Genomic DNA, 15,644 nt, shown 5'->3' with positions numbered 1-15,644 from the left:
AATAGCAGTCTTTCACATTCCCTCTCAGTAATCTATTATTTGAATTCCAAAACCATAAATACAGCTATTTGTTACCCATTGTCTTCATGATCAAGATAAGGTAACTGAAAGATGGGATGTTCCTGAAAAAGCTAGGGGGATGTCCCTTTCACCTGCCCTGCTTCCTTGTGCTGGCTTTAATGTCTGTGTGTACAGTCCTAATGCAAGTCAGATCAACCTAAAAAGCTGATTGAAAACTAGCTGCTTTTACTCAGAGGCTTAGCTTTCAGCCAGGTGAATGAGCTGAAATGACTCCACAGCCACACAGTTGCTACTGTTGCAATCAGGAAAGCAGGTCAAGTATGTGACAAGGGGCAGGAAAGTCCTTTCAGCAACAGAAAATAGTATTGGATAAGCTTACACTAATTGTGAAAACACACCCTTAAGTAACAAAGGAATAAGTGGAGAGGATGCATCCTCAGTTCTGCCCTCGCTGACAAGAGGCAGTGGAGAGAGAGGAGAAAACCTAAGGCTCAGTTCTTAGACAAATTCAATTGAAAACTTGTGCTGAAGCATGCCTAGATCTTGCATGCATCACAGTGAAATGTCAGTTCTGACCTCAAGTAGGCATGTTTTGGTCTCTATTTGTGAAATAAGGATACTAATAGACCAGCTCTTTCTAGACCGTGTCTGTTTAGCTTCTGTGATAAATAAAGGCTCTGAAGTTTGGGGGGAAAAAGAGAGAAAATAGAATAATTGTAGTTCCCAGTAGGGTTCTCTGTGGTACTTGTTACTAAGGCTCAGTTGGGAGGAGGTGTATTCCCAGTGTAAATTTAAGTAAATTCAAATATTTTACAAACAATGATAAGGATTTTGAATTAACTCAGAACATGTTATGCTTAAGATCTTCATCATTCTATTAAAAGCCGGAACCCTGGGGCTCCCTATAACGGTGCTATAGCATAATGCTAATGCAAGGATAGATAAATAGACAAAACCACAATGCGCAAAGTTAAGGAATTAGTAGGAACTGCTCTGTGCATAAACCAAACCAAAGGCCTGACTTGGGGATGGAGAATTTTTTAAAAATCCGTCTTGCAGAGAAGAATTGTGTAATTGCATTTACTAAATACTAAAGAATAATGAAGCCCTGCATTTTCTGTATAAGTGTGAAGACATCAGGTGTGGTCATGGTACTTGGGCTTCTCATTTGGCATCAGTGGGCTTTGTTATGATGAAGCATGAACAGAGAATTTTCATTTCCAGTTTTACCACTGGAATTCAAATGAAGATTAAAAAAAATGGAGTGAAATGCAAAGAAAATTTCCCAGTAATATCACCAAGTTCAAGCAAATTGCATTGACAAGATCTGGTGTCTCCACAAGCTGTGAAAACCCTGGCAGCAGGGAGAAGGCATTTGGATGTTCAGGACCGAGCAGCTACATGCTGATTGCAAGAGTGAGAAGTAAATTCTATTAATTTTTAACAAAGGCATTCAGCAGCGATACTCCCATGATGACCTCCTGCAGAGACCATCTAGCTCCCGTGCTTAAGTTCGGACGGGTTAGGGAAGCCCATGGCCTAACAGAAAACAGAGATTCTGTTGGGTTTCCGACCGCTCCCCGCGGGGGGGGCAGTGGCGGTCCCGGCGGGGCGGGGGACACCGAGCCCGGGGTCAGCGGGTGCCGGCCCAGATGTGCGCCGCCTCCGCCCGCCACCAGGTGGCGCCCGCCCGCTCCGCCCTCGGGCCGCCCCGCCCTTGACCCGTGTCATGCCCCTTTCCCCAGCCAATGAGACGCAGCGGGGAAGGCGGAGCTCGGAGCGCGCGGCCCAATGGGAAGCGAGATCTGACCATACGGGGGCCAATCGGGGGCACACCGGTGAGTGCGCGACGCCGGGGGCCGGTAGGGGAGGGGCGTGGCCAAGGGGGCGCGGGCCCTCAATCAGGTGAGGGCGGAGCTGACGGGCGGCGGTGGCAGCCAATGGCGGCGCGGGGGCGGGGCCTGCCCTGCCCACCCCTCGCGCCACCGAAGCTGCCAGAGAGTCAGGTGGCTCCGGGATGTGCGGCGGCGGCGGCAGGAGGCGGAGGCGGGCACGGAGGAGGCGGCGGATGGGGGGGATGCAGCGGCTCCTCCACGGCACACGCTGCCTGGCCTCGCCCCTGCCCGCGCTGGGCTGAGGCGGCCCCGCGCCGGGAAGTCCCGGCAGCGGCGGCGGCACCTGGTGCCGGCGGGCGCCGGGCCGCATGAACAATAGGCGGCGGTCCCGGCCCCGCCGCCCCCCGCAGCGCCCGGCTGCCGCGGGCGCCTCCCCCTATGGAGCAGCCTCGCCATGGAGCCCCTCACCGAGCTCAGCCAGGAGGGTGCGGGCGGCGGGGAGCCGCCGGGCGACGGGCCGCTCTGGACCGCTGTCTTCGAATACGAGGCGTGCGGCGAGGACGAGCTGAGCCTGCGGCCGGGGGACGTGGTGCAGGTGCTGTCCCGGGACTCGCACGTGTCCGGCGACGAGGGCTGGTGGACGGGCAAGATCGACCAGCGCGTCGGCATCTTCCCCAGCAACTACGTGAGCAGCGGCGTGCAGGGGGGCGGCCCGGAGCTGCGCGCCCGATACCCGCCGCCCCCCGCCATACAGCGTAAGGGAGCCCGGGCCCGGCCGGGGGGCTTGGCGCGGCCCCTTTGCCGAGAGGGAGGGAGCCAGGGACAGGCCCGGTCCTGCCCCCCTATCGCGGGCTTGGGGTGGGTATGGGAGGGGGGATGAGACCGGCGGAACTGCCGAGGCTGTGGGCACAGCCGAGGCTCGGCCCTCCCGATGTCCCTGGGGAGGGGCCTGGGCCGGCTCTTCCGTGGGTCCTGTTGGAAGCCGGTGCCGCCGCTGAGGGGGAAGGGAAGGCCCATCCCGGTTGCGAGTGGCCGTGGGAGGTCGCGGGCCCAGCCGGCGGCGGGGTGGGGGGGCCTGCGGTGGCCTTCGGTGGCGAGCGGAGGGGCTGCGGCGTCTCAGGCCCCCGGCCTGGGGCTGCCCCAGCCCCCGGTGTGTTCCCTTGCCCACCCGCGGAGGTATTCCTGCTGCTCCAGTGCCCTCCTGCCTTCCCGGCCAGCGCACCGCTCCTTGGAAGGCAGAGCTTCAGGCTCAGTGTGGTGGCGTTTCGGCGACGCTGGGAGCAGTTTCCCATTGTTAAGACCTGTTTTTCCAGGGGCTGATAAATTTCCATCAAGCAACAAAATCCTGGTGACTGGGCAGTAGTGGAGTCACCAGGGCTCTGGTCATTCTGCTTTAAGAATATTCTTAAAGAAAGGTTGCTGGGAGGGAAGCAGTTGTTTTATGAAGTGTTGATTCACTGCTAATACTTACTTGTTCAGTGTTACTTACTAACCAAAAGCTTATTATTTCTGACTGAAAAATTTCTAAGTTGACTTGTGTTACCAGGTTCCTCTGCCCTCTTACAAATTCTGTCCTGAAATACCTGTGAGTGAGTTGTATCCGCGTTGGGTATCTGGGCCTGCCTGAGGGTCACTTGACTATGTTGTGATGCTGAAGGCACTGAGGGATTGGTTTGTTTCCCTGAATTTTGGTGCAGTTTTGAAGCCTTTGTTGGAGACAGAGAATAGGGCTGTTTCATCTCAACGTTTTTTTAGTCACTATGTACTGTGGAAAGAGAAACAAGGTGGAATGACTTTCTAGATCCTGTTTATCTATCACCATTGACAATTCAGGCAAGGATGCTTTTTTTTTTTTTTTTGAGGGGCAGAGAAAGATCTTAAGACTAGTAGGCTTTTCTAGAAAGTAAAAGAGTGAAAAGATGCTTTGTCCTATCTAGGCCGTATCTCCAAGGAGTACAACTAATAGCTTTTTTTCTTACTTTGTGTTCTTCTTGAAAGCATTTAGGTAAAACTCAGTAATTTGTAGCATTGCCCTTGGGCTTCTGGAAGGACTAGGTGCTGTTCCTTTCTTCCATGCTGCAAGAGCACTGTTAAGTTATTTTATTCCCCACACACAGAAAAAGTTGTGAATGAATGCTTATTAAGTTTTGCTTTTGAAGTACTTAAGAGAACCATTTCTATAGAACCTTTCAAACCCTCAGCTCCCATCCTCTGTGGAGTGTTCAAGTTCAGGCTTTGTAATTGTGGATTGTCCTGTCTTGCTGCCTCTTCTATGGTTTGGTGGCTCACCAACAGTTGTGGAGTTGTACTTTGTCCCTTTGTCTTTGCCTTACTCTTCCCATGCCCCTACAGAACTACACTACTTCTCTTCTGTCAAGTCACCAACCATGCATTCATGACAAAGTAGAATTTATTACCCTCAGAGGTTTTTATAATGCTTAAGGAGTATGGGGCTTCTTTTAAAAAAACAATGCAGTTTGGACAGGGATTAAAGTTGGTTGCCATTAAATTGGATTTTCAAGTTGAGTATTAAAAATCCTTTGCAAGGAATGCAATCCATTTTTAGAGCTGATGATGTTAGTTTGATAGCTGTTAGGAATAGGAATCACCATCTACTGTTTAATACTTCATAGTCCAGTAAGTCCAGTTTTGCAGGAGTGATGCAAAGTGTTGTTCTGGACATGCACCTCAGCACAGAACCTATTTTTACTGGCTTTTCTAAAGTTTATTTATATATTTAATGAAAATTTGGGAGTACAAGTCCTAGAGATTCTACTTCTACTGAGAGTTGTCCTAGTTTAGCTGGTAATTTTAGCCATCCTTGTAGTGTGCTGGAATTTTGCCTTGGTGAAGATACCATGAATGATAAAAAGCAGCCTGTAGTGGCTGTCAGGAGTGGGCCAACTTGAGGGACTCTCCTCTGTACTTAAGACTGAATCAAACAATTTAATCATATGGTCTAATAAGGGCTGATTAAACAGCACCTACCTTGCAGTTGTCAACATGGCCACTGGTTCATGGTGTACAGGCTCTATAATTCCTTACCAGCCCACAGAGGAATGAGAGCACTTCAGTTCTTGAATTCTGTACAGTCCTGTACAACACAGCTGCCAAATGACACTGGAGTTAGTGTTTGGAAATGTGACAAAAAGCAAGTATTTTGTGGTCTCATGTACCTGTATAACTCAAACTCTGAAAATGAATAAACTAATTCAGCAGAAAATACCTTTTAAAAACCCTAAACAAAACATGTTTTAAAAATCTGTTTTTTTTAATGAATAAGCTACCCATGAGGGTAAGCTGCCCAGTTTGCCTTATAGAAGTATACATTTTCAAACTAAGCTAAGATTGTACTTCCAAATAAAAGAACATTCAATGTCATGCATTGGGTTTCATGTGGAAGCTGAAGTCTCTCGGTTTTACATCCCACCCCTATTAATTTGTGCATCCAGCAGGGATGTGCTTTTTCTGATGGAGAATGGGTGGCGGCACACAAAGTGTTCTACTTTCCAGCCCTTCGGTTTCCTTTGCCCATCTTGTTCTCCTGCCTGCCACCTTACTGTCGCGCTTCTCCCCAAAATCGGGGCGGATGGGGGGAAGGGGCTGTGGAGGGGGAAGGCCGGGGCGCTGCCCGCGGGGCTGTCCCGTCCCCGTCCGGTCCCCGCTGCCGCCGGAGCTGTCCCTTCAGCACCTGCGGGCCGGCGGCCGCTCGCTCGGCTCCTCATTGACGTCCTCTTAATCCGTGAAATGCCCGAGCAGAACACCCGCTGTGAGCAGCGCCTGAACGCTGTCTGTCCGGAGCTGGCACCCTGGTGGTGTGGGATGCGTGTTTGTTCATTTTCGGTTTTTTAACTGACCTTGTTCCTAGAAGCAGGTTAAGTGAGGATTCTAGCAGTGCTGAAATTCTATTGACTGAAGAGATATGACTCAACATCTGATTTCTTTAGGTCTTTTACTAGTGAGAAGTACAAGAGTGACTCTTTGTGTATTCTCAGTGGCAGGGGAGTCTCACATTTAGAGTTATTGTCATTACAGTCTTGTTCTAAAATTTCAGTGTTTCCACTCAGAATTTACTCCTTTCATGTTTTCTAGTAATCTCTGTTTCAAGCATTTGAACACCAAGGTTGCTACTGTAGGACTGAAATCTTCTTTGTTGCACAAATCCTTGAAGCTCAGAGTGTTACCCAAAATATGTATTCACAGTAGCAGAAAAATAAATTCTCTTCATCTTCTGGAGTGGAAGAGACCTTTTCTCCTTCTGGCAGACTTTCTTGGTCAGTTTTCTATCTTGTTTCCTGTTAGTCTTTTGTTCATGGAACACTAGGAAAGGCAGCAAAGGCATCCTTATTAAACTAACTCGTAGGTTTGACTAACTTAAAGTAAGCCAACTTCTAAAAATCATGTTCAGGAAAGGTAGAGCTCAGACAAAATAAAAGCCTGCAGCTGTGGACAGAAGAGTTTGTATTAACTCCATACAGTTTTGTGACAAAGTCTTGTACTGTAGACTTATACATTGGAAAGGCATTTGATTGGAATAAGGAGACTACTTTATTGAAGTGGGATCTAACCTGCACCCTTGCATACTTAATTTCCTTTCTGCTAGACAAAGTGGGGGAACCATGTCAGATTTGGCATTTCAAATGCAGGAAAATATTAAAAGGCTTGGTGACTTTTTGTTCAAATCTTGCATTATGGTACTCTTCCTTTAAAACTTTTTAAAATGTCATTGACTGTAATTGGTAACCATGCAAATGTCATACAGAGTAGCATCAGTGGTAGCCTTCCACTACTGTAAATTAAGCTGTGTCTACATGTTTTTGATGGTCAGTATGTGGAATTTTATTCTATGTTGGTCAGTGTTAGATGGGTTCTTTTGGCCACCCATATAAACTGTGTTTAGTGTACAGTTGTACAGGATACATTTTCTTATTGCTTTTACTCCAGGTGCATTTTGTGTGCTGAATTGAGACAGCTGCATCTGTAGATTTTTTTGTGTCAGTCTGTTAAGTATAGCTGTCAGTGTATGGGAATAGGAAGTTTTTGTAACGAAAATGCAGTATGCATTAATCAAGAAATGGTTTTCTTATTGCTTGCTCTGTGCACTCAGTATATGGTTTGATCCATCTGTTTGTCACACTGTTGTTGGTTATGTCAGAACTGGTTAACAGATCTCTTGTGGGGAACAAATCTGCAAAGCCTGGAGAGGTGTGGAAGAATAAGTGTGATTTGGGAAGGACTAAAAGATTGTTGTGGCAGTTCAACAAAAGACGTTTAAATAAGGGACAAATGGAGAAGCAGATACGTTTTGTGTTGAGTTTTAGCTATTTTACATTAAGCACTGTATTGTGAATGCAGCGAAGATAAGCTGGTGAGTGTGTTTTTCATTTTCAAAATCCAGTAGTGTAATTGAGAGTTTATCCTTAAGGGGAGTAGGGGCAGGAGCATCAGTAGTAAAAGGGTTTAACTGTGGTAAGAGATGGCTATTCTATTGTTTTACCATTTACAGTGAGTACTTCATGCCAGTTTTATGACACTACAAGGTCTGTTTTACCATACTATTCAGCACTAAAAGCTTGTCAGAAAGGCCCACTACTTTCCTTTGTATTGTTTTGGTGTGAAAATTGGCCCTTCCTCCAAGGGCAGAGGTGAGTCGGCCAGCATGGACCTTCAGCTGATGTACAGAGTGCATAGTTGCTAAATGCTTACATCTTTCTTTGTCTCTTTCCCTAGTCCTAGAGATCGACTTCTCAGAGCTTGTTCTGGAAGAAATCATTGGCATAGGGGGCTTCGGAAAAGTCTATCGAGCTGTATGGATAGGAGATGAAGTTGCTGTCAAGGCAGCTCGCTATGACCCTGATGAGGACATCAGCCAGACCATTGAGAATGTCCGCCAGGAGGCCAAGCTCTTTGCAATGTTAAAACATCCCAACATCATTGCCCTCAGGGGCGTGTGTTTGAAGGAACCTAACCTTTGCCTGATCATGGAGTTTGCCCGCGGAGGATCGCTCAATAGGGTGCTGTCTGGTAAAAGGATACCTCCTGACATACTGGTGAACTGGGCAGTGCAGATTGCCAGGGGAATGAACTACCTGCACGAGGAAGCAATTGTTCCCATAATTCACCGTGACCTCAAGTCCAGCAACAGTAAGTGCTACACAGTGAACAGTCAGGGTGCTGGGACATGGTTTTGGGGAAAAAAATCATACAAAGAAAAGAGGGGAGTACTGTTAATTTAGTGAACCACTGTATCCTCTAATTCAATCCCAGAAGGGTTTATTTTTATGCAGTATGGTGCTAGAGATCACAGGATACATGCAAATGCTTTCAATTTGTAGAAGGAACTTAAATGATTGGATGGAAAAAGAACTGTGAATGAACCATGCTTTGCTAGTATATTCATTTAGTGTCTAGGTTTTATTATTCATATAGTGTCTAGGCATTTCAACAGACTTCTGTATGTTAGAAAACCTTAGAATAAACTTGAACTTAGAATGTGTATTATTCTTCCTCTTTTTGGAAGAATAAGTGCTTCTTTGTAAGGGTAAATGCTCCTAGGCTTTCATTATACTTACTAGATTTTGCTGTATAGATGAGATGCAAGTCTGTTTTCCTTATGGGAGATTTAACCGATCCCAGCAGAATTGGATCTTCCCTTTATCCGTCGTAGAGCTGGTGTTGACAGAAACATTAACTCATGTGAATAAAATGTCCTTGTACACTCAGGACTTCAGCTGATATTTACATGGTACAGCTTTACATGGTACAGCTCACCCATTAGAGAGCAAGGGAAACTTTGGTAGTTAGGATTGTGGAAATCATTCTGATTTCAGCTGCTCTGTAATACAGCTTTACTGTGTGTTGCTTGGGTGCTGTTCTTGTAATGTGTCTCTTTTCACAAACTTTAACTTCTCAAAGTCAAACACACACATAGAATATTATTTATGAGTGTGGGAGCAAAGTGCTGCAGTGGTTTAAAGATCATAATTTCCTTTCCCGATGCAGTATGCTGCTCCTTAGCCTTTCTATCTGCTTGTCTGTGTCTAGATGGCAAGAGCAAACACAGACCTGCATGTTGGATGTAGTGGTTTAGACTGGTGTGTTAGTATGAACTCATTGTCATTTATGGCTTGAGTTGATAAGAAGCTCTGTGAACTGGGTGTCTGGGATGCAGGCATATGTTCCCTTTCGCTTTGAGGGCAGGGACATTAGCCAAGAGGTCTGATAGATGGGAATCTTAATATCTTAAATAGATTCACTAGCATTAACAGTTGCAATGCTGTAAATTTCCAGTATCTTCCTATGTTTTTGTGGTCTCAAATATTGTGGCCATGAATTTACTTAGTTGGTTGTGGAAGAGTAAAAAATGTATTATTAGTTTTTGTTAGTGGAAAAAAGGAACTATAAGAGCATTCAAGTTAGTTTCTACAGTATTGTTCTTATAGTAACAAGTTTCCCATTTTGTTAGAGTAAGGCAATCTTAATGTCAATAAAGATTTCCTGATATCTAAACCCTTCCCTTACAGATGGCAAATATATGGCATGGTAATAAATGTTGTAAAATTAAGAAATCATTTGCTACATGACTTAATGAATGACTGGCTGCATCTGTGAATGAGAAATAATTGCCTTTCAGTGTTGTGCCTTTCCTCCTTACCTAAGAAACTATTTACTTGCTTATTTTGCTAACAGGCCATTAATATTTCCTTGCTAAGTGCTAGTTGAACATTTTTGAGGTTTAGAATTAAGTTATTAAGAAAAGTTATTTCTAAGATAAAAATCTGTTAGCTTCTAGTACTTCATGTTTTATTCAGACCAGAGACTTCTAGTTGTAAAAGGGAAAAGCTTCAGCAAGACAACAAGGCCAACCAGAGGGACACCCAGTGCACAGTGTTGCCATCCAGACAGATAGGGATGCTAGAAAACACGTGGATTGTCAACAGCAAGAGTAAATGTCTCTTGTCACAAAGAATCAGCAGAGTGTAATTGTGCTGCACTGTTAATGGCCAGTGAGAAGTTGCTACATGTATAATTTCCATCATTTGGGAGGAAGCAATAGTAAAGAAAGGGGAAGAATGAGTCAGAATGCCTCTGAAAGAATTCAGAGATGTTCTGTGTTTGAAGGGGAAAGATAGAGAATTTACATGGTGGTTGTGACCAAGATAGCATCTGATCTAGTAGAGAAATTATGGGTATTGGAAAATTCCATCCCAGATAAGACTGGAGCAAGCAATATTACATTTGGGAAACTAAATGAATGTAGGAGCTGGTACTGGAGGAAAAGACTTAAGATATTTTAAGGAAAAATTATTGGATTGTTTTTCTCTTTTGAAATTAGATAAATTAGTAGCCTTGGGTATAGGCTTGACACATTGCAACAGCTGTTTATTAAACAAAATGAAGTTCTTCGTTCTGTGCTGTGTGGTTGAAGAGAAATTTAAAATGTATGCTATTTTAAACATTTGAAATACACGTTATTTTCTGAGTGAACCTACAGAGCAAGCATCATAAATATTAGATTATGACAATGGTGGAGCTTTTTTGTGGGGATAAGGGATTGTAGGATGAACAACTTTGAGCTGCCTAAGTCATGTGTTTCTTGATTATTCTGTCACTGCATTGCTGAAATCCCTTTTCTCTTATATATAATAAGCATCTTAGAAATTTCTCTGCTCTGTTTCCTGTGAAAAGCTTTTTACTAGTTTTGTAAAGATTACTGGACTGAGTACATTATTGCATCCTGATTAATATATAGCTTGCATTTTGTCTGTTTTTCTGATGAACTGTTTTCTTAATTACCGTGGATAATGGAGAGCAGGTTATCTTGTTAGCTTTGTGCTTGTAGAATTACAAGCTTGTAGCATTTCCTTTGCACAAGTTACCACCCGCTAGGTGACAGGCAGTGATGTGTCTGTGGTGAGGGAAGAGATTCTGCTGGCAAGAGCTTGGAAAGGATTCTTGCAGATGCATTTCTTACATGTACTAAACATCTCCAAGTGCTGTAGAGCTGTCATGGCAGCATCAGCTGTATTGATCTATTGATTGCTACTGCCTACGTTAAGTAATAGATTGTGATTCTTGTACATCTCATCTTGCCTTCAGGCACCAGCTGGGATGTACACAGTGCCTCTGAAGCTGCAGGATGAGTTAATCTGGGAGGTAGAGAACAAGATCAGGCAGTTGTTGAGCAAAGAGCAGAGTTGCCTTATTTAAAATCCTTCTTTCTACTAGAATAGGAAAAAAATCAGAGAATGCCTTGTTGTCTGCTTATATTTAGGCAGACACAGAATGCATAAGGACTGTACTTCATGATGAATCTTTTAATTACATTACATTACATTTTGAGCATATCTAGTGGGCACCCTAATGCAAGTCTGAGAAATTACCCCATTATATAAGAATTTGGAGAAAGCATCTTTTTTTGATTTAAACTGTTGCAGCTTGGTGGACTCAGTGTGTACCAAAACAATGCTCAGAATAGTTGTCAGCATTTCTGGTAGTGTAATAAAGAACATAGGGTTTTGATTACTTTGAGAGATAAGTTCACTTTAGTTCATCTGAACTGAACTTCAGATGATTATTTGAAGATTCCAGGAGATGTCTCTTTCTTGAGATACTCCTCATCAAAAAGCACTCCAAATGCTATCCATCTTTTTTCCAAAAAAGATGTTATCCATCTTTTTTGGTTAAAAGAAGGAAATTTTTTCTGTTCTATAGTTTTCTAAATTTTTTTTTCTTCTTTACATTTTCATAACTTAACATTTAATGCTAATACATTTAGATTGTAGGAAAAGTGCTTTGTATGTTTAATACCATGTTTGTTTGAGGAAGACTTATTGTAAATCTTGGAGGTTCTGAGGGCTGCCTGTTTTATTGTTTTGGGGATACAATCAGGAAGTGAGTACAGAAAGGTCTTTACAGAATGAATTGTACACCTGTAATTTAGTTTTAGAAATGGTGATTTAAATAATTTTAGAAAATTATTTTCTTGAGTCTGAGTTCAGCTGGCATTAAGTCTGGTAGACAAGTGTTCCGATGGCATTACCAACTCATATGTCAGTCATATAACTACATGAGAGAAAAAAGATAATTTATGAAACTATTTGGTTTTGCTGTGTGTGGAGATAAGTATTTCTCTTTCATTTTGGGCATTTGATTTAAGGGATTCAAGTTATTCCATACGAAAATTAATCTTACTAATCTGACAGAATCCTCAGTGGCTGCTACTGCTTCTCTTCATGTGGTAATATTTCCTTCTTTCCTTCTTCAGTTGCACATTGGTGAGCCATCGAGCATATGCTATGGAATCCTTAGTAGGCCTTTCCCAATGTGAAAGCACCTAAATAATCTAAATGCTGAGCTGTAGGAAAAAAAGTAACTAGAAATGCCCACTGACATCAACATGACTGCGCTTAGAATAGCTCTTAAGAGTTTCCCTTTCTTTTATCTCTCATCTGTGATTCAAGTCTTATTTCTGGCCAGAGAAAAGTGCCTGGCATATAATGCTTAGGATCAAAAAGAAACAGTCCTGTTGGTTTTAGTGAAGTATTGTAAATAACAAAGTTGGTCCTGTTTGTCTGTCTGTGTTAGATATGCCAGCATTGCTATAGGAATAAAGCAAATTAACTAATATATGGAGAGCTAACAAAAGCATATTTGATTTTTTTTTTTCTGTCTCAGCAAAACATGTTTGTTATTTGCACTACATTGAAAGATTTTGCTCAAGGTGCCAGTTAGCAAAGTGCTTTTTAAAAGTCACCATGGTTGTGTTCCAAAGTGGCACAGAAGATTAGCAGCAAAGTGACATTGCCAAGGTCAAAGAAAGAGGAAAGGACAGTGGTCAAAATAAACCCCAACAATTCTGATTCAGCCAAGTCAGTAGTTTTTCCTTTCAAGTTATTTGAAGTGTTTACCTCTTGTACTTTTTGGATCACCAGTGTAAGCTTGTGATGTCCCGAGATTATTCTAAGTTCTAGCTTTCCAAAAGAATTCCAAACTCTGCTATAGCTTTGCTTAGTTAATGTAGTTAAGCCTTTATCTGTTCGTAAAGATGCCAGTAGAGCTGACTTTCCACCTGGTTTATGGATAGTTGTTCCTAGGACTTACAATATTCCCTGTTTTTTATTTTAATCCAGTCATAGTTGACACTCTTCTGTTGGTCTTTTCAGAGAAGGAACAGTATTTGTAAGCCTCTTCCTCTGTCTGGCAGAGGTGTAGAGGAGAACTCTTGCAAGGTCTGCTGAATGTATGTTGGCAGAGCAGTTTGGAACTCCACACAGTTATTATTGCTGCTTCTGGTACTCCAGTGTAATTTGCTGACTAACTCTCCAATGTTGTACCTTCTATCAGAATGGATTTCCTTTGTCAGTGCAATTAAAAGGCTGAGTAATGCTTCATGTAGAATATCATGAAGCTATTTCAGTGCTATCTGAATGCTTTGCACTGGATGAGTAGTTGGTCTGGCCTTAGTTGGGTAGTCCCTTGGCCTGTAAGAGGAAAGTGGTAAAAAGGTGAAGTTTTATGGGGGGACGGGTGGTGTGAAAGACCGCAGCTGCGAGATGATGGTCACTTGTATTGTAGTTTAAAAAAAATTCCAAATAGCCATAATTTTTTGCTTGTGGTAATATCATGAGGAAATTGATGCCATTAATACTACACATTTTCACTGAAAAAAATGAAAAAAAATATGCAATTAGTGCAGAAGATGTAAATTATGCCTGAAAGTGTTGCTAATTTTTAAGATGTTAAAATATCAGGAATTCACAGAAGTAGGGTGACAGTTTCTGTGTTGTGCTTTGGTACTTTCCTGGATTTTTTCTTCATTAGCTTTTGTAAATTAGTGCAGCTGTTTTCCTCTCAGAGAGGTTTGACAGATGCTTTCATGATGCAGTCTTGTTTTCATGTCTTAGTAGATTTCTGAGAATTCCAAAATGACATACATCTTCTGTAAATAGTTTGTTTTAGTTGAATATGGATTGACATATTCACTGTTAGGTGCAAGTCAAAAATATGACTCTTTATGAAATGTGTGATGTCCACAAGGACACTTTGGTGTCCTCCTGCCCACACTAAGTATTAAAAAGGCAACTTCAGCAATGGAATCTAATAGACAAGTATGGAAAGAGTACCTCTTGTTTTTAAGAAATTAATTTGTGTCTATTACATTTGAAACCCTAGCTGATATCCCTTTGATGTAATTGAGCCACTGTGCACATTTTTTGTTGGGTTCTCTCTGCTCCTAAGAAAAAATAACTTAGAGTTGTGGTATGAAGCACTTTATTCAAATTGTGCATATGGAAGTGTAGAACAGACCTAAGCATGGTCATGCAGCAAGGTCTGTAGGCATCCTCTGAATTCACTGTCTGACCATCTGTGACAGAGCTGTGTTCTTCTGAAATTTCGAAGGAGCCAGTTAAGGGTGAGAACAGCTTTGTGCTATCTCTGAGAAGCTAGAATAATTCCTTGATCTCCACTTTTTTTTTGGGGTGTTTCTTCCACATCAATAAACTTAATTTTTATTTTGACTGACTTCTGTCAGCAGCTTCACTTCTGCTTTTTTTTATCAAACAATTCCATTCAGAATTTCAACATACCTGAAGCAAACCCGCTCTTGAAGCATCAGACATAAAACACTGTCTTGCTCTTTGAAGTGATGATTCATCACCCAAGATGATTCTTTAATTTTAAGTTACATCCCATCTTGATGACTGCGTGCATTTCCTTATGACAGGACAAGGGAAACCTTAAGTTGTTTGAAAGAATACAGGGCATAGCACATGGTTATAAGTAGCTGCTTTTTGGTATGTGTTTGCTTTCTGATTCTAGAATAGTTTGTTATGTCGGTCGACTTTGATTGCCAAAAGGTTGCCAAAGTTGACTGGAGTGTCTGCTAATTGCTTGTTAATTGTCCCACTGCTAATGGAAAGTCTTCCTCAGACCCGAGCTTTTTGCAGATATGAAAAAGAAATAGTAACAGAACCTCATGCACTGAGAAAACAAACTATTCCAAAGCATAACAATTCAGAATTGTGTTGTTTGGTTTCATCACTGTTTCTTAAGTTCAGAAAGAAGAGCTCTTGCCCACAGAATGGTAAATTTTTGTGTCCCGATCTGTAGAATAGTCATTGTGGTGGTAATGGCAGCTTGGTGCAGCATCACTCTGGGTCCTCTTGGGAAGGAAGTAGCCAGAGGACACACAGCCTTCCTATGAAGTGTTTGTATTACTGCCACACCCAGCCCTTCCACTAAGCTTTCTAGAGGTGTTGTTGTATTGCTCACACATTTATTACAACACCATTTTTTATTAAAAACAAAAATACCCTCCCAAAAGAGAAAGCATTATCTTGTGCACATATCGATTTCAAATTGTCTCTGAAATTCTGTATGTGTTTTGAATGCTGTGTGTCTTACATCTGGGATAATTTTACAGCTACAAGCCAAGCTCCCAGTTTTCTGTACATTCATCTCTGATGCGTTGTGAAACAGGTTCCTAGATTTTGGTTTGGCCATTGAGAAATATTGGGATCTCCTGTTTATATTACAGCTGGAAAAATCTAAATGCAAACATGGCTTCCTCCTTGCCTATGTATAGACTAATTATTAAGATGTGTAGCAAATGATTGTCAGTGTGCCAGCAGCTCCACTTACTAGTAAAGGTCAGTACTTTTACCACTAAGATTTTATTGCAACAATTTCTGTGCTTAAATTGGAGATTCCTGGAAGGTTCTTGGTCTACTAAAAAGAAATGCTGCTATGAATAATTGCTGTAAGGATGGTACATACAAGAGTGGT

The 15,644-nt window shown here is 42.6% G+C and overlaps 1 protein-coding gene across 2 annotated transcripts in view; it reads left to right on the top strand.

The window, feature by feature from the left end:
- Positions 1–1,997: 1,997 nt before the first annotated feature.
- MAP3K9 (mitogen-activated protein kinase kinase kinase 9) overlaps positions 1,998–15,644 on the top strand; it is a 58,408-nt gene continuing 44,761 nt past the window's right edge. For both annotated transcript variants that reach the window (XR_011679223.1, XM_071427201.1), the window contains exons 1-2: positions 1,998–2,611; positions 7,587–8,000. Coding sequence is in view for 1 of the 2 variants with exons in the window: in XM_071427201.1 (XP_071283302.1) it covers positions 2,311–2,611; positions 7,587–8,000 (715 nt within the window). In the remaining variant the exon portion in view is untranslated. The remainder of the gene's footprint in view (positions 2,612–7,586; positions 8,001–15,644) is intronic.

The sequence above is a fragment of the Agelaius tricolor genome, unplaced genomic scaffold (assembly GCF_023055355.1).
Source record: "Agelaius tricolor isolate 1412-34295 unplaced genomic scaffold, bAgeTri1.0.p SCAF_5, whole genome shotgun sequence".
In the NCBI taxonomy this organism is placed as follows: domain Eukaryota; kingdom Metazoa; phylum Chordata; class Aves; order Passeriformes; family Icteridae; genus Agelaius; species Agelaius tricolor.
Note: the sequence above shows the minus strand (reverse complement) of the source record. Positions and strands in the feature narration are given on the sequence as shown.